Source organism: Ammospiza nelsoni, chromosome 3 (genome assembly GCF_027579445.1).
Source record: "Ammospiza nelsoni isolate bAmmNel1 chromosome 3, bAmmNel1.pri, whole genome shotgun sequence".
NCBI classification, from domain to species: Eukaryota; Metazoa; Chordata; class Aves; order Passeriformes; family Passerellidae; genus Ammospiza; species Ammospiza nelsoni.
In genome coordinates this window covers 49,184,276-49,208,926 of record NC_080635.1, presented here as the reverse complement: position 1 = coordinate 49,208,926, position 24,651 = coordinate 49,184,276, and the positions used below count along the sequence as shown (strand labels likewise).

Here is a 24,651-nt window from a genome sequence, read left to right as displayed (position 1 = left end):
CCATCTAACCTCTTTTCCCAGGCAATATGCATGATAACACTTTAAAGTATGATGTTGTTAACAGCATTTTCTGTCTCAGGTTGGATTTTTTTAATAGTAAATGCAAACATTATTAAGCTGCTGATGAGACTTAACAGAAGATTGAGTGCTGTGGGCAGAACTCCTGACAAGTCACTTTCCTATAAAACTTCACTTACAGCTTTCTTTGGGTTGTAGGGTTGACAGCAAGGCTGGTAGTGAGTTTTCCAACAAGATATTGCAGAGGTTTTCCAGATGTCATTTTTACTCTTGATTGTTTGCTGGTTATTGAGATAAACTCTAATCTTTGGCTGAGGAGTGCCAAGTGAAAATCATCACACCAGGGTTTTAGTCCAGATAAAAGCTCTGCCATTCCTGAGCTTTTCTTTAGATGTTACAATGAGGCTTCTCTAATGCTCACTGAGTGGAAGTGGTTACAAGGACAGCATCAGCCACAACTATTTTAGGAAGCAGTACAGGGCACTGCACTACTTCAGAGGTCAATTAAGGCTTACATGAAGAGAGGTGATTCTCCCTGGCCAGGTGTACTTGGAGTGTGCTAACAAACTTGGTCCCAGACCCACTGAGAACTGAGCTGCTGCTCAGTTGTCTTTCTGAGAGTATTTGCTTTACCCCCACAACTATCACATTCAGTTCCTTTGGCTGCAAACTGCTATGCAATAGATTATTTCAGAAGATTCCTGTATGTTAATTCGGTAAATAAAGTTTGCCTAGTTTTACTTTTTTTTTTTATAATTGCAGTAAAATGTCAGGCAATGCATTAAAAGTGCTATCTTCAAATATCATCTTTAAATAAGAAGTTAAACTTACTCCTAGCTGAGTCTAGTGATTTACATTTTTTAAATCAGATCCTATTTTGTTTCCTCTCTAATCTCGTCATTTTATTTTAGCATATCTTATTAGTTTTGATATGTCTACATTGTTAGCTAAGGAAGATGGAATAAGACAGTTTGGAAATACTGTCATTCTATACTGTGAGAACTCTCAGAGGCATTGTATAAGCCCGAAACCCTCATTTTTTTCAGCTGTCATTTGCTTGAGCCTCTGTTTTTGAAAAAAAAAAAAATCAGTAGATATTCAGTCCAGATAAATTTAACATCTTTTAAAGGGGCACCAGGTAAATATTTGTTTTCAATTTAATAGCTTGAAATTCCACAGAAAGCAGTAACCTAAGATTAGGGCAGACAAACTATTTAAGTAAAAATGGAAATCCTTGTGCAAAAAGCCAGTGGTCATCAGCCTTTATTATTGTTATAGAGTAAAGCCTTTTCACAAAATCACAGAATATTCAGAGTTGGAAGGCACACAAGGATTGTGTCCAGCTCTTAAGTGAATGGCCCATACAGGGGTCAGAAAAATGAACACATTTCATTTTTAGATATATCTTGATGAAGTGGAAGATATATCTTTCACTTCAGCTGACCTTTAGCAGACTTTAAAAGCTTTTTTTACAGGGACATTTGTCTTTTCTGATTCTTGGGTAACCTTGCCTTGGTTCTTTCACTCATAAATAAGATGTATTTGATGATTTTCCAAAGTTCAGTAACAATTTCTGGTGATTTCTTATACTGTTAGTTTTTTCCACTCTGTACACTGAGGGTTCTTTTAATTAATCTCAAAAGATAATTGGTTTATCTCTTAGATTCCCAAAAGCCTATGAGAGGCTTTTGCCAGCTATGCCTTTGTGCTTTTAAACATGGCCCTGCTATACTGCTGTATCTGCTGGAAATACTGTCCTCTTGATTCTGCACAGGTAACAGGCACCCAAGGAATAGATAGAGGAATGTTGGAACCAAGAGAGGCAAAAGTGAGAAGATGAGTGCTACTGATATTTTTTAAAATCTCCAAACTTACACAACCCTCATCCTTTGGCCTCCCCCTGCATCAAGTTGCAACAGCATTTTTTAAATTGTCAGAAATATAAGTCCCAACTCCTTCTTCTGGTTTTGCACTTATATATGCATGTGAACCCAGATTCAATAAGTTAAATATGCATCCTCAAAACAGTAGATTTTTTTGTCCTCACTGTCATTTAACATGCTTTCCAACAGCTTATAAATAGTCAGGTTATCAAAGCTGAAAATTGAGGTCTGCCTAACGCATGTCCTTCTCATAGTATGTTAATATGCATAGCCATATGCTTTTCTGATTATATTAAAACCCGGACAGATGTATAGGATAAGATTGTAGTTCATTTGGAAATACCATAGCAATGTGAGATATGTTTTTGAGGAAAAGCTTATCTTAGACACCAGATCTCGTACACATAAAATATGAAACTCAATTGTTGTTACGTAGGAGGGAGGACTGTAGAAAAGTCTAACAAATGTACTTTAGCTAATACAAATTCTGTCCATAATTTTGAAGTTTGCTGATGCCAATGATTTTGCAGGAAAGGGCTTGCTCATGGTTGTGCCAGTAACTCCTGTCGTCAGGCTGACATTTCAAGAGCAGCCTTCTGCATTTGTATTCACCCTCCCAGACAAATCAAAAGCGCATTCACACCCTCCCCTCCACCTCGCACCTGGGAAGGGACTGCAGTGACAGTGGGGGAGAGGCCATTGTGTTACTCAAATAGTCAGCCCATACTGCCTTTGGGGGCATCTTTTGCTCTCCAAGTGGGAGAACAGCTTGGAATGAGTTGCAATGCATTGCTCATGGAATTGGTTCATGTTGCATACATGAAGGAGTTTCTTATCTTCTTATCTGGGCAACCTTCCTAGAGGGATTTTAACTGAATCCCTGAAGGAAGTAGGCTGAAATCTGTGACAACAATTTGTGTATGGTTTTAGACTGACAGTCTTTTCTCTCTCCCTTCCCCATTGATGTTTTATCCATGCAATCAGGAAGTCTTGAACTGAATCCTGACAATACCAAAGGAAATGAGCAGTGGCTAATTTCAGTATTACCTTCTGAGGCTCAAACAGTCTCAAAGGAGACAGAGAAAAATTTGCATTCAGACCATATTTTAAACAAAAACATTGTTCAATATTTTTGAATACATAGATGGTGAAAATATACCAGCATTTTGGAAACAGGGAAACACTACTGAAAAGGAAACTGCTTAATGCATTCTGCACCATCTGAGGGAATCCCTGTACTGCAAGTGGCATCTACCCAGTCCTTGAGCATCTCTGCTCTCATATAGTACACACTCACAGATGCCCCGAAATTCCCTATTCCAAGCAGCTGGGAACAAACATGGATTTGTTTCTTTATGCAATTACATACAGAAACATCACTCTTTTAATCCAATTAATCATAGAGTCTAACAGGAGGGTGCTCTTCAGAATAGAGTAAGACAAACCTCATTTCATTAAAGGTGTCCAATAAGATCACAGTATCATTATCAGCTCCTCAAAGGACAAGTGCATGCAAACCATGCAAACAAAAGATTCAATTGCATGGAAAAAAAGAAAAACGTTTACAATTCATAAAAAGGACATACTAGTGCCATCCAAAGCACCATGTGACTTGTATATCTCTTAGTTACATCTTAAGAAGGATCATTATTTTCTTTCCACAATAGCAGGAAAAGCATTAGTATTTTCCAGGCTATTTTGATGAAATCTTGGTTCCATACTGACAGTCATCAAATCTAACAGATATTAAGGAGGAAAGGAGATTATGTGAGACTTCTATATAAGACTAACAGATCTTATTTTAAGTTCCAGAAATGCTTTGTTGGAGAGAGAAAGACTTTGTGTGAAACCTCAGTGGTATACAGAATTTGCATTGGCCTTTGCACTGCTGATTTTTTTCTCTAAGAAGACCTATTTTTCCTCTCCACCTATTTAACATTTTTATGAAACTTTTATGAGCTTGCTGTCATAAGGACCCTCTCTGTTCTTTTGGTTTTCTTTTCTTTTAACACTTGGCCAACCTAACACCTCTGATTAACACCAATTTGTGTTACTGAAGGTTAATGGTAATTACTTTAATTGGAAGAGAAAGTGAACTTTATTTTTCTGAAAAAATAAAATAAAAGAAAGGAACAAAGAAAGAAATTATAAAGTGTCCAATGTAATAGAAACTGAAAAATTGTTTCATTTTTATCTCACATATTTTCCATCAGCACCAATTCACTCATTTATATCTGGATTAGATACAAGAAGCTGATGATATTTGGCCTGAAAACATTCTATACATCTGAAAGATTCAGTATCTTCTCACTCATGCTTGCTTACATCTTGTCACAGAACATCATGCTATTTCATACCAGAGGCACATTAGTGATGTCAGGTTATACAATGCCAAAATGGAAACTTGTAGTGTCTTGTGCTTTTGGATCAGAGAGAGAGAGAAAGAAATAGGAAAAGCAGAAGGAAGGTGAGAGAGAGAATGAAAAAAGTGACAGAGAGAAGATTAAGTAGAAAGATATTCACCACCCTTGTGGATTCAGCAGTGTCCCATTTGTCCTTTTCTGGTTCTCTTGATGATGAGGTTCCCACAAAACATACAGTACATTCAGATATCCATGGGAACATGCCAAACACTTCCTTTGCACTGGGGAGTTTTACACTGTCTTCTGCAACACACTCTGGACTTGTGGAAGGCCTTAGGAATGGGTCTGGTGAGTGCTTCTGGGGTCTTTGATGGTTTATGACCCTTTTTAAAACAAGACACCTGCCTCTCATGTGAATGTCCTGTGTGAATGTGACATTCCCAGCAGCTGGAAGAGTTTTACAATTGAGCCAGTTTGTATGAGGGAAGACTCTGCAGGATCTGCTTCTTATCTGGCTTGTGGCATCTGGTGATGGGTGTTCAACCCCTCTGTATGGGAGGTTTTGCCATCATACACAAAAACTCTTCTCCCCCTGCCTTGGCTGGCAGGGAGAGTGCAAACCTGGTCTCACCAAATGAGTCCGTGGACTATGACCTGCCTGCCCCAAAGCCAGCCAGAGCTGATTTTCAGCACAGCTGCTGGGTCTGGCTTTCCTTGTGGACACATTCTTCTCCTTCAGCCTTGTTTACTTCTCCTCAGACCAGAAATAATTGAACAATAGTGCTGCCTTTATTTTATCTCGAGTTCCTGTCAGGTAAGCTCACAGTCCAAATTCCCCAAATCCAGGAGGCATATTTTGGGTGGGATGATGATGACAGTGATGGTGAGAGGGTGGGCATTGATGGTAGCAGCCTCTTAATACAGTTTGCCCGAAGTCCTTTGGTGATCTCGTTAGTGATCTTGGATAGTGTTTAAGGCAATTATGATTTTTAAGTCTCTTATATAGGCCCATGGTGCCCAGTCAGTGCTTTAGGGATGGATTTTCTGACACTTCCGGTGGTGTAAGTACATCTGTTGAACTGCTATATGCTTTGTTGTCAAAAAAAATTTGTTGCTGTTGAGAAATATATGGAATATTTTAGTGTGCAGATCAGACCTACCAGACATGCTGTCATAAGATCAAGAGGCATCTATGTCAATCATTTATTGATTCAGTCATGGCAGAAATATTGAACACCATGAGAATCACTCTTTGATGAATACCTTCATCAAAATTTCTGGCACACAGTGGGCTGTGCTGTTTCCCAATGCTGGAACAACCACATGGAATGGCTGAGGAATCCCCCCATAATGTTTTTGCCATGAAGCTCACATCTGAACAGCTGCAGATGTATTTTTCCTGGCTCTGAGATGCGAGATCAGAGCCAGCCATGTCAATGCTGCCCTTTGGCACTGTCAAGGCCAAAAGCTTTGCTTCTTCACTGTCAGCGGGGTGCCAAAGCTGAGGTCAGCAGGCCACCCAAATCTGCATTTCACTCTGCCACCTCACAGCCTGCTTTGGCAGTGGCTGACACTGCTCCTGGAGAGCTTGTACTCAGCCAGCTGTGCAAGCACGGCTGCCTTGCCCTCAGTGGCTGCTGCTTTTGGATGTGCTCAGTGCAGACACGGCCTCGGCCTCTCTCCTCCATGTCGCACCTGCCCCTGCTCCATCTGTGGGCCTGCCTCCCCTTGCTCTCCTTCTCCTTCTCATCCTGGCTTCCCCTCCCAATAACCAGGACCTGGTGGGGCAGAGGAGCTTGCCCTGCCATCAGCCTCCCTGGGAGCAAGGGTGGCTCAGCTGCCAGGCAGCCACAGCCCCATCCAGGGCCAGCATGGCCGCTCTGCTGGCTCTGCCATGTCCCAGGGCATGGCACCAGCGCCAGCTCCCCTTGGCCACCTTGCTGGTGCCCAGCTTCTCTGTGGGCTTTGGCCCTCAGAGGGACAATTTGGGAAAAGTCAAGGTGGTGGGAGCGAGCAGAGCTTGTCCGGCTTCCCTGGTACATCCAGGGCCTGCAGGCATTTTGTGGGCCTTTGACTGAGGGCTGCTCCTTGCCCTCAGCGCATTTTACCAGGAACGTTTATTTGAGGACAGAGCAGCTGAAGCCATGACGGCATGACATGCCTGGGTTCAGGTTGTTTTGAGCTGAGAACAGAAGGGTCCTTGGACCTTCTGGATTGCAGTACAACTTGTGAGTACCTAGAAGCCATTCCTCAGGGTCTATCTGTACGCCCTGGCTGTAGAGTAGACAAGACTTCGGAGTCTTCAATGTTTGGAAAAAAACCCAGTATTTTCACCTTTCTCCATGATTTGTCTTTTTTTTTTCTATTTCTTAGCCCAGCAAAGGGTCCTTCTGTTTTCCCTCCATTGAGCAATTTTAGAGGTCTGTGTAGCAGCCCTGCCCTTATCTCCTCAAGGATGCTGGAGCACAGGAGGTGACCTGAGAGCATTCCTGAATATGGACATGGGTGGGGGTATGGGAGGATTCAACCTGGCCAAGGTGTCATCCCTGGGGTGCAGCCTTGCAGGGCTGCACAGGTGCAGTATCTCACTATCTCACATGTTCAGCTTATCACTTTATCCTACTTACATGTGGCCATTTTTTTCTACCTCTCAAGATGCCCTTCCAGAGTTCATTCTTTTATACTACCTCTGTGGGAGCTGTGTAAAGTAAACTACTAATTTGTTCTTTACTTGTGGTAATTCAGCTTTTACGTTAATTTCTTGAACTAGCTCTGCCTGTATTCCCAACATTAAATCACCTTTTCATATGCAGATACTGCGATAGCCTTTGGGAAAAGGTATTTCAAATGTTTCACCATTCAGCAGCAGACGTGACATTTAACATTGTGTAATTCAAACATTTATCTTGTGTCAATCCTTACAGTTATGAACTCAATTGGAAATGCTGGTATGATTATCTCTCCTCAACTTTATAACTGAGAGTACCTTTCAAACTCAGGATTTGAATTTGTTTTTTGTTTTGAATTTATTCCACATAATGTTATGAAATTATATTCATTTTCATAAAAACCTTTAATAGACTTGTACACCAAGGCAGTCACTGTTTTTCTTAAACATATTTAATTTAAACCACAATTATTTCTAAAATAGCTTAATATCCTTCTGAATAATAAGTCTACAGTATTCAGAGATTTGATAAAGCATACATCAAAAAATTTATCTTCTGGTTTGTAAAACCTGCAGGATTCTATTCCAATTAGATAACACAGTTTCTCTTGTGATGGATAAGATAAGATTAGGTATAGTTTTTTAGACAAAAGACTAAAATTTATCAGTTATATGTTATTCCAGATGTAATATAATTCACAGCTAGAGCTGTGACTCAAATGAACAGAATGTATCAGTGTCTAACAATTATGTGTAAGATAAAATTGCCTTAAAAGTCATGAACTTTTAGCTTTGGGGTTGTAGTTCAGTAGCTTTTTCGACTTCTTTTTCAATGATGAGTGTTAACAGCCAGTGAAGAATAAAATTTAATAGTTTGCTTGTCTCTCTTAAAAATTAATAAATATCCAATAGTTTTGCCACTGAAATCTCACTTCAGTGGGAGTAGGTCCAAACACTAACTTCTCTTTCCTAAGAAAATGAGTACAGAATACTCTTCAGAAAATAACCTCATTTCTAGCATCCTTTCCAGATACCTGCTGAAGTCATTGATAGTGCAGGTTATTGGGAAGTGGTCATAGTATTGCTGACTCTTTATGGAGCATTTCATGATGCTTGAACTTCTAAGTGACAGCCCATAAAAACATATAATTTGTGAGTATCTTGAGTCACTAAAACAAAATAGCCATCTTTAACTCTCAAAATTTTAAGGAAAGGTCAGAAACTGATTGCTATGTGTCCTCAGGTTCAGAAAGCAGATAACCACTAGAAATATGATTTAAAATTTTCATTAATTCATGTTCAAACCTCCATATAGGGTACTTTTATGCGTGATTTTTTATTGCTCAAGGTTTTAAAACTTGTGCTTGGTGCGAGCTAATCTAATTGCAAAATTGCCAAAGCAAGAGCAGAACTGCGGATATACTTCTTTCCTTCTTCTTGAAATTTCTCCTCATATTAAAAAAAAAAGGGAATATTGTTCTCCTACTTTTATTGCACTTTTGGGTGTCCTTGCTATAACTACTTCAGTAAATGATTTTACTAAGTGTAATATTCACAGCAAGCTTAAAACAAAAAGACATTATTATAGGAGTTGAAACTTTATTCTTACATTTACTTTCCCCAGACTCATCAAGAAACACACATGAAAAAGTGTGAGACTTTTTTCTACTGATTTCAACCAAGAGAACCAACCAACAGTTAATGCTAGGCATTACTAGATTAATTTTAATATTTTATGAAGAAAACTGGAAGCCCCTTGCTGATAAGTCATGAACAGAAAGATGAAGTTCAGCAAGCAAATTTGTTAAAAGTAGTGTGTGTCAGCTAGGTTAGGAGCTGAAATAGCTTCATTAGAATATAAACCTCTCAAACTCCTTGACAGATACCTTATAAATAATCACTGGGTGTATGCTTTGAAGACATTTAGGGAAAAACCGGCATGATACCACATTTTGGCATTTGTCTTATTAGGGAAGTGTCATTTAGCATTAGTAGTCTCATTACTTCAGGCTGACTTCACCTGTGGCTGTATTTCTGACAAGAATATCAAGTAGTTGTTCAAGATATTGCACCTGCTGCTTTCATTTGAAGGCCGAAATATAACCACTTTACTGAGTGGCAGAATTGTACCTTTTTCTGTGGCTTCTTTACTGAGGTAACACATCACTGTGGTGAGCTATTGGCAAAAGTGTACTTTGTAATTAGTGACAAGAACTAACCTAGCATTTAATAAAATTATGTAAGTTTTCTTGTTTGAAATATAAGCTCATTTCTCTAATTAGGTTAGGCATAGTGTATTGTTTAATGGATGTAATAATCACCTAATTAATCATTTCAGCTTTTCTTTAAAAAAATCCCTTGTAGTCAATTTTGGTTAGGAAAAACTAGGAAAAGAAAAAAAGACAGTCTGACAGCTCACTTTCTGCATTTCTAGAAGGGCCTGAAGAAAACAGGCTGTAAGCACAGATGGCTGAGATCTGTAGTGTACTAAAGATGACTCAGTTCATTCATTTAACATATCCTTCTGGCCTTTGTAGGGCTAGAGTGCAGTTGCTTGGAAAGAATCAAAAAAACTTTCCTAAGCTTAAATGAAGACAGAGTGCTTGCAGTGTAGTTTCAGTTTCAAACAATGAGTTTTCTTCTCCTTAACTAAAAGATGGTAAGGCCTCCATCCAATACAAAGTCCTTTTGATAGTGTCAAAGATAAACATCTAGGGAAATGTAAGGGAAACACTGACTTCCGGAGAGCCATGGGCTGGTCTGGAAGGCAAGATGATGGTGGTAAGGAGGACTTTGATACTGATGCATGGTAGCAGGCTAAAAGCAACTTTAGAACTGAGGAGATGGGCAGCTGGACCCAATCGAAGGGATAGGAGGCAGTAACAAATTCAGCTGGTCTTCAGGACAGGGGAAAACCTCTAGTGAGTAGCAGTGATGTTCAACCTGTATTTAACTGTCCTTAGGGGCCAATGTTTGCAGGACTTCTTTTTCTCTTCAAATCCACTCTACCTAGAGAAACTGAAATAGCCACTTCAGCGTTCTTTATAAAGCAGCTTTTGGGTTGTTCCTTCCTCTGTAAACCACTTAGAATGAAGGAAGTGGTAGTGGTTTTCCTTTTAAGCTTTGCAGTTTCACTGAGATTTTAGGTCAAGTGAAGTTTGTAAATTTGATGTTTTCTCTGCTGTTTTGTCCTGACTGGTAACAGAAACAGAGCCCACATCCACAGAGTATTCTACTTTTTGTAAAATAGCCAGTACTTTAGGGTTTGTGAAGTACCCTCATGGGCTACTTTCTTTGAAGTTGTCCCTTAAAGATACCTGAGGTGAAATTTACTGAGCAAAGGAAGCTTTCTCAACGTAACTTTCTATCTGAATTCTGAAAAGAAATGGTGTGGTAAAGGGCTTTAGGTAGCAAAGTCAACATTAGGTGTAGACAGTTCACTGAAAAAGAAAAAACAAATCCTACTTGGAATAACTTATAACTGGTAAAATGTAGCCCCTCCTGACATCAGTGGGATAGCCTTGAAAAAGATATTCTGGGGAAACATGGAAGTGTTGGATCCTTGCCCTTTTCCCAGTGACAAAGTCCGGCAGAGGCTGCATAGTGTCAGTTTGATGGCCCAGGAAGCTGTGTGCCAGCAAGGCTGCTTTCTATGAACACAGCATTTATGCTTGGGATAGACCACAATAACACACACTGGCAGATCCATTTCTATAACTTTTTGGAGTATTTTTGTCAGTCAGGTACCTTCAGGGAATAAACATGGACTTTTATTTGTAACTCTCCCAATCAAAGGTGTGGACAAATTGATGTGAGCGGTTGAATTATTACAGCTTAGAAAGTGACTGCTTGTCATTTCAGATTCTGAAAGTTAGATGATTCTGTATGTGCTCCCAACTTGTTACTAACATACTAGCTTAAATCTGATGGCTGAAATTTTTTAGTTTGTAATCAACTAACAGTATACCCATGATTATTTAATATGGTACTTGTAACAAATCCATTAAAAGTAGAGAATTCAATTCTCTCTTGTTTACTGACCTTACTCAAAGATGCTCCTGTGGCACAGGGAGACATACCATATTACAGGAGTGAAAACTTATGCTCTTTCTGCCTATTTTTCTTTGCTGTTCAGTGGTCCCAAACTTTCCTGTCTTTTCAGATTTTATTTGACTACTGTATAGTTACTGTCTTACTAGTTTTTACAAATTACTCTTACTAGTTTTTACAAATTACTTACTGCAGTATGTCAGAGACTAACTTGACAATCAGATCATGTCCTTGCTTTGCTCTTCCCAAGTAAAATTTGCCTTTGCAGCAGTGAAGATTTTAAAAAGTTATTACTTGCTGGTATGTCACGCAGTCCTCTTGCTCTTATTTTCTCTGCCAAAAAGTAGTTAATTAGTCGAGTAAAAGAGATGTCTTGCAGTGAATCAATACTGAAAAATGAAACAGACTTCATACCTCCAGCAAGGTGTTTACAAGCTTGGGAGAGGTGAAAAAAATCAGATCATAACATTAAGAGAGGAAAGAAGAAGACAAAAAATAGTTTCTCACTTGTTAATTTGAAAAGGGGAACTTTCTCGCAATATGACTTTCCTCTGTAGCACCCTACATTCAAGCTGGAGTTTGTAGTTTTCTTATTTGGTGCATTACCTTTGTTGTGTGCTTGCAGGGTATAGGGGAGTTTTTGTACGTTCACTTTTGATCCAGGTTGTGGTTTGGTGTCATCTTATTGCAAAAGTCCCATACCTTCTTGGTGATTCCTCATGGACACCTCCTCACAGCCAGCAAACTCCCCTCTCCTCACCTGGCTAACCCACTCTTTTGTAGCACCCATCTTGTCATTGGACACAGCTGTGGCCTGTTAAGGGCAGGCCTGTTCCTAATCTTTGGTGATTGGTACAGCTGCAACTTCTCAGGTGTGAGCCTACCTTCTGCACTATCTTTATTTTCTTACATTCTATCCCTCCACAGTGGTTGTCATGGTTTAGAGGAATAAATGCAGCAAATAAGTCCCTAGTGGTGAACAGCAGGTGACCTCACCTGAAGAGATTACTCATGGCAGAGGTGGGTGAAGTAACTCTTGCTGCCTTTCTTTTGTCATTTTAAGTGCATTGGAGCATTCTTCCAGGCAGAGTTCTCTGCTGAGGGTTTTGTCAGTTTTGTAGGTGTCTCTCTAAATGGGTCTTAAAAATGTAGTTGGTATTTCCTAATGGCACTTAAAGCAGAGCAAGAAAGAACAGTCTCAGTCTTTCTCTTCAGCATTATGGTCTTGAAGATTTTCTTTTAAATGGTGATTAGCCTATATTTCAAGGAAATGTTCAGTTCAAATATGAATGATTCATATTTCCTTATGTTATTGCCCAAATAAATCAATGGCTGATTTAATTCAAATATAGAGATTAAGTGGGACACATTTTTTTTGTTTTCAAGCCCCCTGAAAACACAACACACTGTTCTATGGCTTGGGAAGACCCACACAGACATTCTATGCATCCCTTAAGAAAACAGTCTCCAGGATTCTCATAAACACTTCACTGCTGAGCTGTTTCTGCTTCATTTCATAAATGAAAAACAAATAGTTCTCTTGGTAAAGAGAATGGGGACAAATTTGCCAAACAGCTGTAATAAAGAAAAAGAACATAAACCTTTTAGATGGAGCTCATGGGTTCTACTCCCCACACTTCTGAGGTGTTAATACAACCAAAGAGTGCTAGTTTCAGTATAGCTGTGGCAAAAATGTAATACTGGCTCACAGGAGCAATTTATGAGGCTGAATTTTTTGTTAGTTTCTTCTTTTGTATGTCTTCTGTGGATCAAGACAACATCTCTGATTTTTACTACAGCATCCTAATGTTTTTATTAAGATATTTAAGGCATGTAATGTAATAAGTGAGAATAATTACCACTATATGTAACTCTCAGCAGTATCTTTAGATATGTGGATCCATCTCAGAAATGGCCTTATCTTGAATTTCCTCAGTGGTGAAGCAAAGCTTCCTTTGGCAATGAAAGAAAAGTGTTATAAAAATCCTCTTGGTAAAATTGCAGTCATATCAGGTTTAGAATTTACCTTTATACTGCTGTACAGACTCTGAATGAAGCATTTAGGGAAAATGTGTGATTTTTTGATTAGGGTACAAGTTGAACAGACCTTTAAAAAGGTTAAAAAATGGCAAAGGCTGTTTGAGCCCCAATTGTAGGGCTCAAAGTATGTTACTGTCTCACCTAGTTTTGGGTAGAGGTCAGAAAGAAAATCACAATAATAATTATTTTGCCTTTCACAGCTGATCCTGGTAGCAAAAGGTAGTTTCAGAAAAGATTAGATCTTTTATTCAATGGCTCTTTCAAAGGAAGAAAGTTCTTAGCCTGGGGCCCTGATGTAACTCTTCACTGACTACAATCATGAAGAGATTTCTTTCATTACAGGTTTCCCCTCTCAGCTGTCTGAGTGTGGATTGAAATGGATGTACCCACCAAGCTGGTACAGATGGCTCTGTTTTTGGCTATTGCACAGAATTAGCTGGTGCTTTCTATTCCATATATGCCCTTACATTGTCCATACCTCGGTAGCTGAGTACATTGAACAATCTACGTAGCTTATGTCACACATTCTTTTTCTCTCTGATCTTTTTCCCTGGAGGGGAAAGATGTGCAGCATGTTGTCTTGCTCTGGGAGCATGGCAAAGAGATTTTAAGGTAACCTGCATGGTCACCAAGTCTCATCTCTGGCTGTTGCAGAAACCTGCTTTACATAATGCTCTTGTGGGCTGAGCAAGCTCCACTCAAACATCAGACTTCTTTGTGCTGCTACTGGACAGCTGTTATGCTACTTTCATATAAGGATTGGATATCTTTCCTTTAGAGCTGCAGGTTTTTTGCCTTGTTCTTTGCCTATTTCATCTTGTGTTCATGTTGTTCTTGATCTTAATTAGCTTTTTCCCTTCTGGACTCTCTGTCACACTTACTGAATTTATAGACACCAATCTTTCTCTTAGCATATGTTTTGGTAGGCTGTTTTACTGTTAGTATGGGTTTGACTATGTTTGAGATAATTGTGATTTCATCAAAATTAAAGTTGAGAAAAATCAATCCAAATGGATTTAATTTTTCATTTCTTGCAACAATTAACTTGAACTACAGCAAAATTAGTGCTTTACTGATGTATGACAGAACCCTTCTTTTAAAGTTTGGGTAAGAAACCTGCTATATATATATTTTTTTAATATGCACTGCCTAAACATCTAATAGCTTTATTCATTTTAGTCTCCTGTCCCTCCTTAGATAGGACTTTAAGACTAACCTTACTGGTTTCAAAGGAGTCTCTATTGAACAAATTTCCCACATGAAATTGGGAAATATATCCTGCTGAAACATAAAGTTCTTGCTAATGACAAGTCAGGGGTGAGGTTGTCCTGCCTCAGTCTGGAACTTGAGGCAAGTCATCAAAGCAGCACGGCTCAAACTGTACTGCCTTGGAGTAAGTCCCTTGGTGAGTGCAGGTCCTGGCCTATAAATACCTGGAAATGGATCCATCTGGGTTGTTCTCAGCATATGACAAGGCCACAGGGTTTACCCAAGTACAGGGTTGTGGGATTGGGCTGTTTGGTGTTGAGTTCCCACCAGACACAGATCTTCCTCTCCTCCCCACACCCATGTAGGACTGCTGCTCAGGAGTACCTCTGGCTCACAGAAAAAAAAGCAGAATTGACCTGATTGCTGAGTATGATGTTGAGTCACAGGCTAGAAAAGAGGCCATTCTGCTGTGCTTGAAATTTATGAGAAACTAGGGCAGCTCAGTGCAAAGGGCCGGGGAACTTCAGTTTTGTGTTTGACACTAGACCTGTCAGGTTTGTCTGCAACTTAGTATGACAATGATGTCATAGTGTGTCTGCATAGTGTTGATCTGTGGAAAATGATCCATGTTTTTGGAAAAATGCACACATTTCTACTGGGCTTATACAGAGTGCCTGAACTGTCTCCTGCTGCATTTTCCTTCTGATGGCTGCACTTTTGAGGAGTTTTAATTTTTTTTTTTCTTTTTAAGAAATTTAGCCTTATTTAGAAGTCCCCCACTTTGCAATTTGCTGTTTCAAACAGTTGCTGGAAACAGGGAAGTGGGACCTCCTCAATCACCCCTTGCTTGAAAAGATCAGGATCTAGAAGTGATCAGCATATCTGATTTTACTTCCTCATTAGATGAAAGAAACATTATGGATTTGGATAACATAAAATTAATTATTCTCTTTTTGAATAATTTCTTTTTACTGTAAATAGATATGGGGTTTTTTTAATCCATCTGTTCCTCTTACGTGATGGGTGTTCATCATAAGTCCTGTGCTCATGTCAGGCATAAAATGTTCAAAGAAAACTTGGGGTTTCACCTGTTTCCATAGCAGAAGGCCCTCTGAGTTTTGTAAAACTGTTGTTTTGGCTTGCTGAATGTATAAACAGGTGTGATTTTGAGAATCAGGTTTTATACATAGTTTGGGCCATACAGTTTAAGTATTTCTGCCTTAGAAAGGGTTATTTCTGAAGTTCTTTCAGTTAGAAAGTCTCCTATTCTAAGAGACACATCATCAAGCCTAAATTTTAGCTGTCATAAACATTGCTTGGTCAAATTAGACTTTGAAAATGTTACCAGATCAGCATGTTTTAAATGTGCATCCATCATTCATGTTCACTTTTGTGAACATGGACTGCATGTTACTCAGACAGCTTAGAATTAAATCCTTTTTTCCTTTTCCTGTTACTGTTTTGCTAAATTAGCTCGGCTGTGGGTTATGCCATAGAAATGTCAATAAAACTTCACTCTTACTGTCCGTTCTGTCCCTTTTTCTACCTATCCATTCCTTGTTTAACATCCCCTTTACTCTCTGTTGTAAGTCAATGTAAGTAGCCCCTCCCAGAACTGCAGTCTCCAGTTCTGGTAAGACCTACAGATACATGGATATCCTGTTGTTCCACTGAACTCTGAGGATGTTCATTTTGATGGATCTCTTTTGCTCTTCCTTCTACTAATGCTGCTTGATTTTGGAAGGGGAAACTATCACTTTCCCATCACAATTCAATAGTTTGGTTTTTTTTTTTAATAGGAAATTATGGGGAAAGTGGAATGGAAGCCTTCAAAGAGTTGGCTGCCCAAGAGGGTCTCTGCATTGCTCACTCTGACAAGATCTACAGCAACGCCGGCGAGAAGAGCTTTGACCGCCTGCTGCGCAAGCTGCGGGAGAGGCTGCCCAAGGCCAGAGTGGTGGTGTGCTTCTGCGAGGGAATGACTGTCAGGGGCATCCTCATCGCCATGCGCCGCCTGGGGGTGCTCGGCGAGTTCCTGCTCATTGGAAGGTAAGGCTCTGAGCGTGCTTTCTCTGCCTGTCCTCTCCCTCCTGTCCTGTAGGCCGGCCTTTGGTTTCAGAACTGTGCAGCTTAGGCTACCGGTGATTTCCATATTTAATTGTCTACGGCATGAAAAGTGGCAAGATGGTGGAGCAGATTCTCAGGAAGGAGATATGATGATGTGTGCCAGCTTGATCAGTGGTGATAGCTTTTGCTGAACTAAATATTAATAACTTTTTTATATGGATATATGACATTATTGGTTTTGTGCTTTTGCACACTCTAGATGAATGTTTCATGGACATATTTTTAGAGCTGAAGTAGGGAGTGAAGAGTTCTGATTACAGTATATGATCTGGGGCATGTGACAAAATTTTATGTATTTGAGTAATGATGACCCCTCATAATTTGAAACTCCAATTACCAAGTTTTTTTGATTACTGGAACTTTTTTCCAGTCTCATGATTATAACCTTGCATTCTCAGTTGTACACTTTGCCGTGATCTTTGCTATTGAAAGCTGGGGCACTGATATTATGCAGACTGGTTTTATTTTTAAAATGTCAGAATTGCTGATGGCTAAATGAGTATGTATGTGTGTTTTTATATCACCAGAGTAACAGTCTAGGTGCATATTGGGCAGAAAAAGGCAGTTTTTATCAAAATGAGAATGACTGCTTTGCTCTACTAGAGTTTATCTTTGTAGGTAATTACTGAAATATAGTACATTTAGTTCTATCATGCATTTTATCCACAATTTCATTTTTTGTGATATTTCTTATTTTGAGGCTTCTTTGACTTTCACCTTGATTTCTGCAATGTCTTTGTCCACTTTTCTGTCTTGATGAACATTGCTCAAATGATGAGGATGGATATTTTCTGTCTTCCATGTTGGATTGATAATGTCTGCTTTAATCCTTTTATTTACTCTCTGTTTCTTTATTTGTAATTTTAACATTCCTTGAAGGAATGTTTAAATTAATTATTTCAAGGCCTTTGTCAGTTGTTTCCATGCCTACTTAGCTTCTGCTGTCTTTTAATCCTGACTTCTATCTGTCCCATTCTTTCCCTAAAGTCTTTGTGTCTGCGTTTGTGACTGAGATCCTCTCCTTTTGGTCTCTGCTGTGGTATTGTCTTCCCGACTGTATTGCTCCTCAAAACCCACAGTTATCATTTCTACAAGTCAGATACTTACTCTGGCCTAAGGAATAGACTGAAAGCATTAAGTCAATCTCATCAACTTTTTGTTGCAGTCTTTGTTTGCTATCTTTTTGAAGCTGAGGTTCTAGAGTATCTCCAGAAGGTTGTGAAGATAAGATGTAGCACATTTGGACAACTGTCAGCAGTAAAATAAAACAAAGAGGAAGACTGTTTTGAAAATGGTATGTTCCAGATTGTGCACATGCAACTGCACATTTAGTTCAAGTGCATAATTTAGTTTGCAGCAGTTGAAATGAATAATGGAAGGCTTTGGGAGTGACATATTTTATGTACGGGTTTTCAGTGGCTAGAAGAAACTGAATATAATAAAATTAGTCTCAGTGACAGCATCCCTGGTCTTTTAGTAAACACCCTGAAGCTTTGGGCAGTGCTGTGCTTTCTTTGTGTGTTGTCACAAAGAAACCAGTGTCTCATTGTTCACTGATTTTGTTGCTCCCTCTTGATGCTGATCATACTGAGAACCAAATAAATTAGACCTCATACATTAAGCCAAAAACCTTGGGTTCCTATTAAACCACTCAATCCCCTACTCCTTGGATATGTGGAATATTTAAGCTTTAAATTTTGGCTCTGAGCCCTTACCAAACATAACACTGGTCCATAAATTTCAGTTGTTTTTCTTAAATTTGTTCAACAGTGTAGTTTTGAGTTTTTGTCAGAAATGCTCACCTATTAAATGGAATAATGGAATTTCTTTGGAAATCACTACGTATTTTTCAGGTAAATTTTTCACATGCCCTTCCTTTATGCTGGCAGTTGAGTATGGGAGACTCCTTTTTAGGGCTGAATGGGTTCTATCAGTTGTAAAACAGGCTGGTTGCATAATCTAGATTGTGCACGACAGCTGGTTGAAATAAAAAGTATTATAGGGCTTGCACATGTTCTTATGTGCTTGCAGAATTAAAAGAAAAGAACTTTTCTTTGAATTGTCTTAATTAAGTGATTTTAAAAAATGGCAAATTAGCAAACTTGTGAATAAGTAAGTTGCAGTGGAACTGCAGTGCTATGAATTTGGTCATCTATATACAAACAGGAACCAAGGCACACATTAATGTTACTTTGATGTGCTATTCAGTCTTTTTTATTCAAGTACCCAGCTAAGCAAAAAAACTAAGAGCCTTTTAAGAACATTCTTTTAATTGAAGGAAGTGAGAGTGAATGAGAAATCAAGATTTTTTTTTTCAGTAATAAGCTAAACAAAGCCTTTAGTTTACCCACAGGTTTATTATCAGCCACATTTTATCAACCCTGCATTCTGCTCTGACTCACTGTAAAGAGGGAGCCTTTGCAAAGGAACACCTGGCTAAATAGTTCTCTTCCTGCTACATCTTCAATACTGCTATTTGTCAAAGTAGACAGGAACAGCTTAGCTTAACTAAATTCATGCTATCAGAAAGAGATCTGGGAAATAAAATTGACTTCTGTTTAATCCTAAGTTCGGTCTCCTTTACTACTGGAAGTGGGAGTCTGTTATTTTAGTGAGAAGGGAATTACTCTCTCTGAATCTGGAGGGAGCTGGAATTAAAACAGTACAATAGATGAGGTTACAATCCTGCTTATGGCAGAATGGCAGATAGTCTGAAATTGAGTGTTGAAATGTAGCAGAGAATGAGTAAGAAAATTTATTAAACTATGAAATGATGATGATAAATTTTGGAAGAGACTGATAATGAAAGGGAAAGAAGGCAAAACTTGGTCATGGCTTTTTGTATAAAAAGAAATAATAGAATAGAATTGGAGTAAGCAAAGGCAAAAATTATGCAAAAAATTTAACTGTACTCTTATGGGAGTTCAGGTGATAGCTCTTTTAGCAGAAATTAGTTTTGATGTGAAGAGATTATGTAGGAAGATGCTCAACCTCAGGTGTCTAATCATGTTTATGCAGGCCACTGGGTTTTATATTACTCAATAAGCATCAATTAGATTTTGTGAGAATTTTGCAAGATTGATGAATGTCCTGTATATCCCTTGAGATTATGCATCAAGAAAAGGTGTGTAACTGACTTTTCAGAATCCATATGGGTAATGCAAAGCAGATGATAAACAAACAAAATAACCAGTTTTAAGAGGTACTCTGAGCTCATTGGAGAAGAGAAATTTTTAGATGAATAGTTGGAAATTAAAATGCTCCTTCACAATTTGTTCTCAGACTCCTACACTCAATGGTCTGTGTAAAAGTACAAAGAACTTTACAAAGGAAGGGTTATATTAATGCACATGCTAGTTTTCAGTACAGTCCTTTGTAGAAGGTACTGCTTTACTTCTGTAGGCTTTCTGATGCTTTACAGTCTCCAATAATGCTGCTGTATGGGCTGTTGTAGAACTATAAATTTCAAGTGTCAGTAGAGCAATCTCTCAAAGTTTGAATGCTTAGCAATGAAGGTCTGGTTGGATTCTCTGTCTACCCATTTTGAAGAGCAAGTCTGTTCTTTCTATGTATCTCATAAAACTCATTTAACATAGGATGATGGAGCTTTCAGAGTACCTACTGTGGTGAATTTTCTTCTGACTGCTCCCCCTTCAAAAGCCAATATAAATAATGGTTATGGCATTTAAATTCATACTTTCTAAAATATTGACAAAGCATTATCACTGTAAACTGTTTGGTCCTATTATCTGATATTTCTGGATAAGTGGAACTTGATTGCATCCAAGTGCAAGAGTAAACAATTTGTTGGTGAGTTGACAGAGAAATGTGACCTTGGTCACATTTGGACCAAATTAATGTGGTCAATCCCTGGGCAGCAGGGTGTGTGGGAGGATTTTGGCAGATGCCTAGGGCAGTTATCACCTTCCAAGGCCTGGGATTTTATGGGAGAACACACATGTAGTCCCACTGAATTGGTACAGCATTTGACAGGGGAATGCTTTGCCTACCCCAGTCAGACCCCTCAGTTCCTTAGCACTGAGACTATTGAGCCTTTTTCAGCTCCATCACAGCAGAGGAAGGAGAGCCTCTGCACTTGAGGACACCATGGCTAAGGTAGGCACCCAAACCCTATGCAGAATAATCACCCCAGCTGTCAAAAAGTGGTAGCAGAAGCTGACAGATCCATAACATCATTTAGTGAGGGAGGAGGAAGAATCTGGTCAGGAAGCTGGGCTTTCTGCAAGGAAGCAGGAGAAGGAAGTGACCAAAGTTTCTCTCTGTTTGAATATATTTAATTGGCAAAAAAATATTTTAATTTGTCCCAAGCTAAGTTTTCTGCCTGTGATGGTAATTTTCTGTATTTTAACTTGTGAGATTTTTTTCTCTCTGTTTTCTACCTTTGTTCTGTTCAGTAGAGTAGCTGGCAAGTGGCTGGGTGAGCATTTGGCTGCTGACCAAGGTTACAGATGACACAGCTTGCAGTGCCAAAAGCATGATGTTATGTATTTGTCCTTCATTCAGCTCTGACATCACAAATAACATAAGAGTATCACAAATACTACCTCACATAGGTGGCTTAGAAAACTGCCTGCCTCTTGCTCCCTCATGAGTCCCTAGCTCATGCATTCCTTATCAAATGACTGAGAATGTTCAACTGCTGATGGAATATTCTTCATAAGGGAGATGACCATCAGAGGATATGATGCATAAGGACTGTTCTTTTAAATTTGACTAGCTGAAAGAAAGATGCTGGACTCTGCTGTCCAATGCACCATGTCTTCATCTCTTGGGCTGCCCCATATTTATGAAAAATCAATGACAAATGCCCACATTTTCCTAAAGCAGCTGAAATGTTTTGCAGGGCCAATATGTTTAATTCCATTAAGAATAAACATTGCTATTTTTAGGTATTTATAAGATTACAAAGAAATCAGTAAGAACCAACAATATGTTGTCAATGGGGGAAAAACCCTGCCTTGTGCTAGCACAGATTATCTAGGATAGCTTTGGGCCTTATAAAACTAATAAAAATAGTAGATATGGTACAATATTGCTCATAATACTGTTTTATGCCAACTTGTTATGAATGAGAATGTGTTAAGAAAACTGCTAGTAATTTAGCACTGCCAAATATATATGATTGAACCCAAACCATTCATATTCCATGTGCTGTTCTTTGAGAGGGCAGTCTGGGTGGTAAAACTCAGAGGTTTGAAAGTACAAAGTAAAGATGACAAGACAATTTTCATGCTGAAAATAATAAGAAAATTAGTAATTTAAGACCCAAAGGTTTACTTTCCATACATTTTGCTGCAAGAAAGGGGACTATTTTTTCTTCCTGGCACCTCCATGACCAAAGATGTTTAGAATGACTACTTTTAATGTTTCTGTTGTTGACACTCCAGGTTAATGGAAGACTGTGTTTAAATAAATGTTTAGATATAATCAGAAGTTTAGCTAGGTTTGGATTCAAATTCATGGATTAAAATTGAGGTAGCTTCTGCGAAATGCTGAAATAAGTCATTATCATTTTTCAAATCCTTTCAGAGTCTAACTGAAGTTGACATTTAAACAAAGTATTGTCAATTAAGATAGTCCCACCTGGCAACATCTAACCATTTCTTGAACATTATCCAGGTTTGTAATGGGATCCACTGCTAACTTCAAAGTCTGAGACCTCAGAGCATGTCCCTAGAAAATTTTATACCTTATTCATGGTTCCTTTAGTAGTTGCAGTCTATCACCTGTTCACTATGAAAAGGATTTATAATCTGTGTGGATGAAAACAGAATTACATGATGCAAGAAGACTGAGCAAGCATATTTTGTTTACTCTCTAAACTACAATAACACCAATCCATGTCAAAATGGGCTTGCATATTAAGTGCAAATTAAATAGCAGTATATTTGAGCAGAACTGCATTTTGAGTCTTAAAAAAAAGCAATGCTCACTTTTACAGAGATCAAAGGATACAAGAAGAATACATATTTTTTATGGTAAGTGGGATTTATGTATTGTTGTGGGCAATTTTTAAAATATGGGGGCTGTTCTTTTGTCTTTTTACTTCTTGCTTCTATGTGATGTGAGTTAAACTAGGTTTTGTATGTAACTAAACCTCTTTCATATGGGCATCCAGAATTAGTTTTAAAAACATGTAGTAACCCTTAGCTATTTCTGTGTATGCACTCAGTGCTTTAAATGAGGATGAAATGTACAGAAGTTGTAGGTAAGATATTGGTGTTTTGCAAATGATTATTAAAGCACCAATTTATAAGTTAAGATGTTTTAATAAAGTAAATATTTAGTCAGTTTTTTGAAGTGATATGAAAGCTTTCTGGCTTGACAAAAAGGATGTGAAAACCTGTTTTAAACAATATACACTGTTTAATGGTAGCCATTAACATACCTTTTCCATAAATGAGAGAAAGTAAAGGACTGGTTTTTTTTTGCTTCTGAAGATGTAATGGAATTGATTATGAAAGCAAAGGAATTGTATCTTTTACTTGCTTAAGTCACTGGAATAGGAGAGGAAAGAAAAACATACAACTAAGTGTCTTAATAAAATTACCAAATGTTATGCTTGAATTTTATGATGGTAAAATTTGTGGGGAAAAGCCCTCACATTTCTAGATTTCTTAAAACTTCTGGGATTCTAGCGCAGTTTATGCTTCTTACTTAGCAAAGGAAAGCTAGGGCTTGGTTCAGAGTTTTCAAATTGTCTTGGCATGGGTTCTGCAGGAAAAGGTATCTAAGCTAGTAATGTCCAAGTGAATGTAAGGAAAGACCAGCCTTGACAGAAATAATTTACCTTGAAGTTTTCTGCAAAGGTTTCCAACCCTGAAAATGTGCAAAAGTTCAGGATCTGCTTGTTGTCGATGAACTATGTGGATGTTAGATAATTGAGTTATTAAGTAGTGCCGTGTGTTAAGGGTTTATTTATTAGGCAATATATGTTTCATCATGCCCCTGCAGAAAACAGGAGCTGGATGGCTGCTGCTCATCTGGAAAATGATGTTGTACTTTCATGTGAAGGAATCATATTGAATGATGTTATTTCAAGGGTCTTTGCATAATTTATGTAGGGCTAGACTTTGTCAGGCATGTCTCTGTGAGGCTGAGGTTCTTCATAAACTGTTAAGAACCAAAGCAAAGGTTTTTTTTCTTGCAACAGTTAAAATAAGACCCTAATACTGTGACCTTTCAAATTTCTAGTTCACTTTCAGTTTCTTTTAGTGTGCAAATAGAAATGAAACTTATAGAAGTTCTGATAAAAAACACGAGCAAAACCCTCGCTCAAAATGTAAAATTCTATAGTTCTTTTAAGGTTTATTTTCTTAATTATAAGCAGCAAATTAATCACCTTGTTTTAAGAAGAAAAACAGAAATTGAAGATTAATCTTATCTGGAATAATCATAACAATTTTTATGAATTATTATTTAAGAATAATTCTTGTTTCTTGATATATCTTGGTATAAAAATAGATTTTTCTCTTGCAATATTGGAATATATACAGTCAACTGTTAGTAACAGTTCCAGTTTTTGGATCACTAGAAGAACATCGATGATAGGGTTAAATTATTGACTGAAGATGATAATAATTGCCTGAGCTGTACCCATACAAACAACACTTATTTTGACAGGCACAAGCACACCAAGGGGAAAATAATTTATGTCGCAATTTAAGCACCTTTCTCCTGCATTCTGGAAAGGAGGGAATGAAAAGCTTTAGAGCTCCTTTGAATAATCAGTTGGCTGCACTTTCAGTGCAGAAACTTAGTGCTTGTTTAAACCTTTGGCTCATTAAGCAGAGAAGGCAAAATAAAGAGCAAGGTATGATGCTGTGGAGAAAGGCCATATATTTTTATATATTGCCTGTTTTTCATTAATTTTTTTCCTTCCTTTTACAAATGCCCTTAACCTTATGGCTTTTGCTGGAGAACCCTGGTACATTTCCAAGGCTGGAAAATGTGCACAACTTTCAGCAGTCTGAGGAGCTGAATTCATCTGAAGGGAGGCTAACCCTGAAGCATCCTCATGAACATGCACTGTGAAAATTTTAGGTCATGCAAATGTTGTAATCTGACAGCCAAATACATTATGTCTCAAAAGCAGAAATTAAAGTGACTACAGGCAATTGACCCATGTTGATAGATTCTTAGTCTGTTGGTTTTCTGCTGAATTTTTCAGCCGAGAAAAATCTTTTCAGTTTCTGAGGCATAATTGGGCTTTAGGACCCAATGATGTGAAGAATTTGTTTCACAAAGTCAAAGCTGGCTCTTTCATGTTTCA

At 38.3% G+C, this 24,651-nt stretch overlaps 1 protein-coding gene across 1 annotated transcript in view; it reads left to right on the top strand.

The window, feature by feature from the left end:
- The window catches only part of GRM1 (glutamate metabotropic receptor 1), a 177,664-nt gene that overhangs the window by 19,788 nt on the left and 133,225 nt on the right, over window positions 1–24,651 (top strand). Inside the window, exon 2 of the mRNA XM_059468877.1 lies at window positions 16,031–16,280. Within this exon, the coding sequence (XP_059324860.1) occupies window positions 16,031–16,280 (250 nt within the window). The remainder of the gene's footprint in view (window positions 1–16,030; window positions 16,281–24,651) is intronic.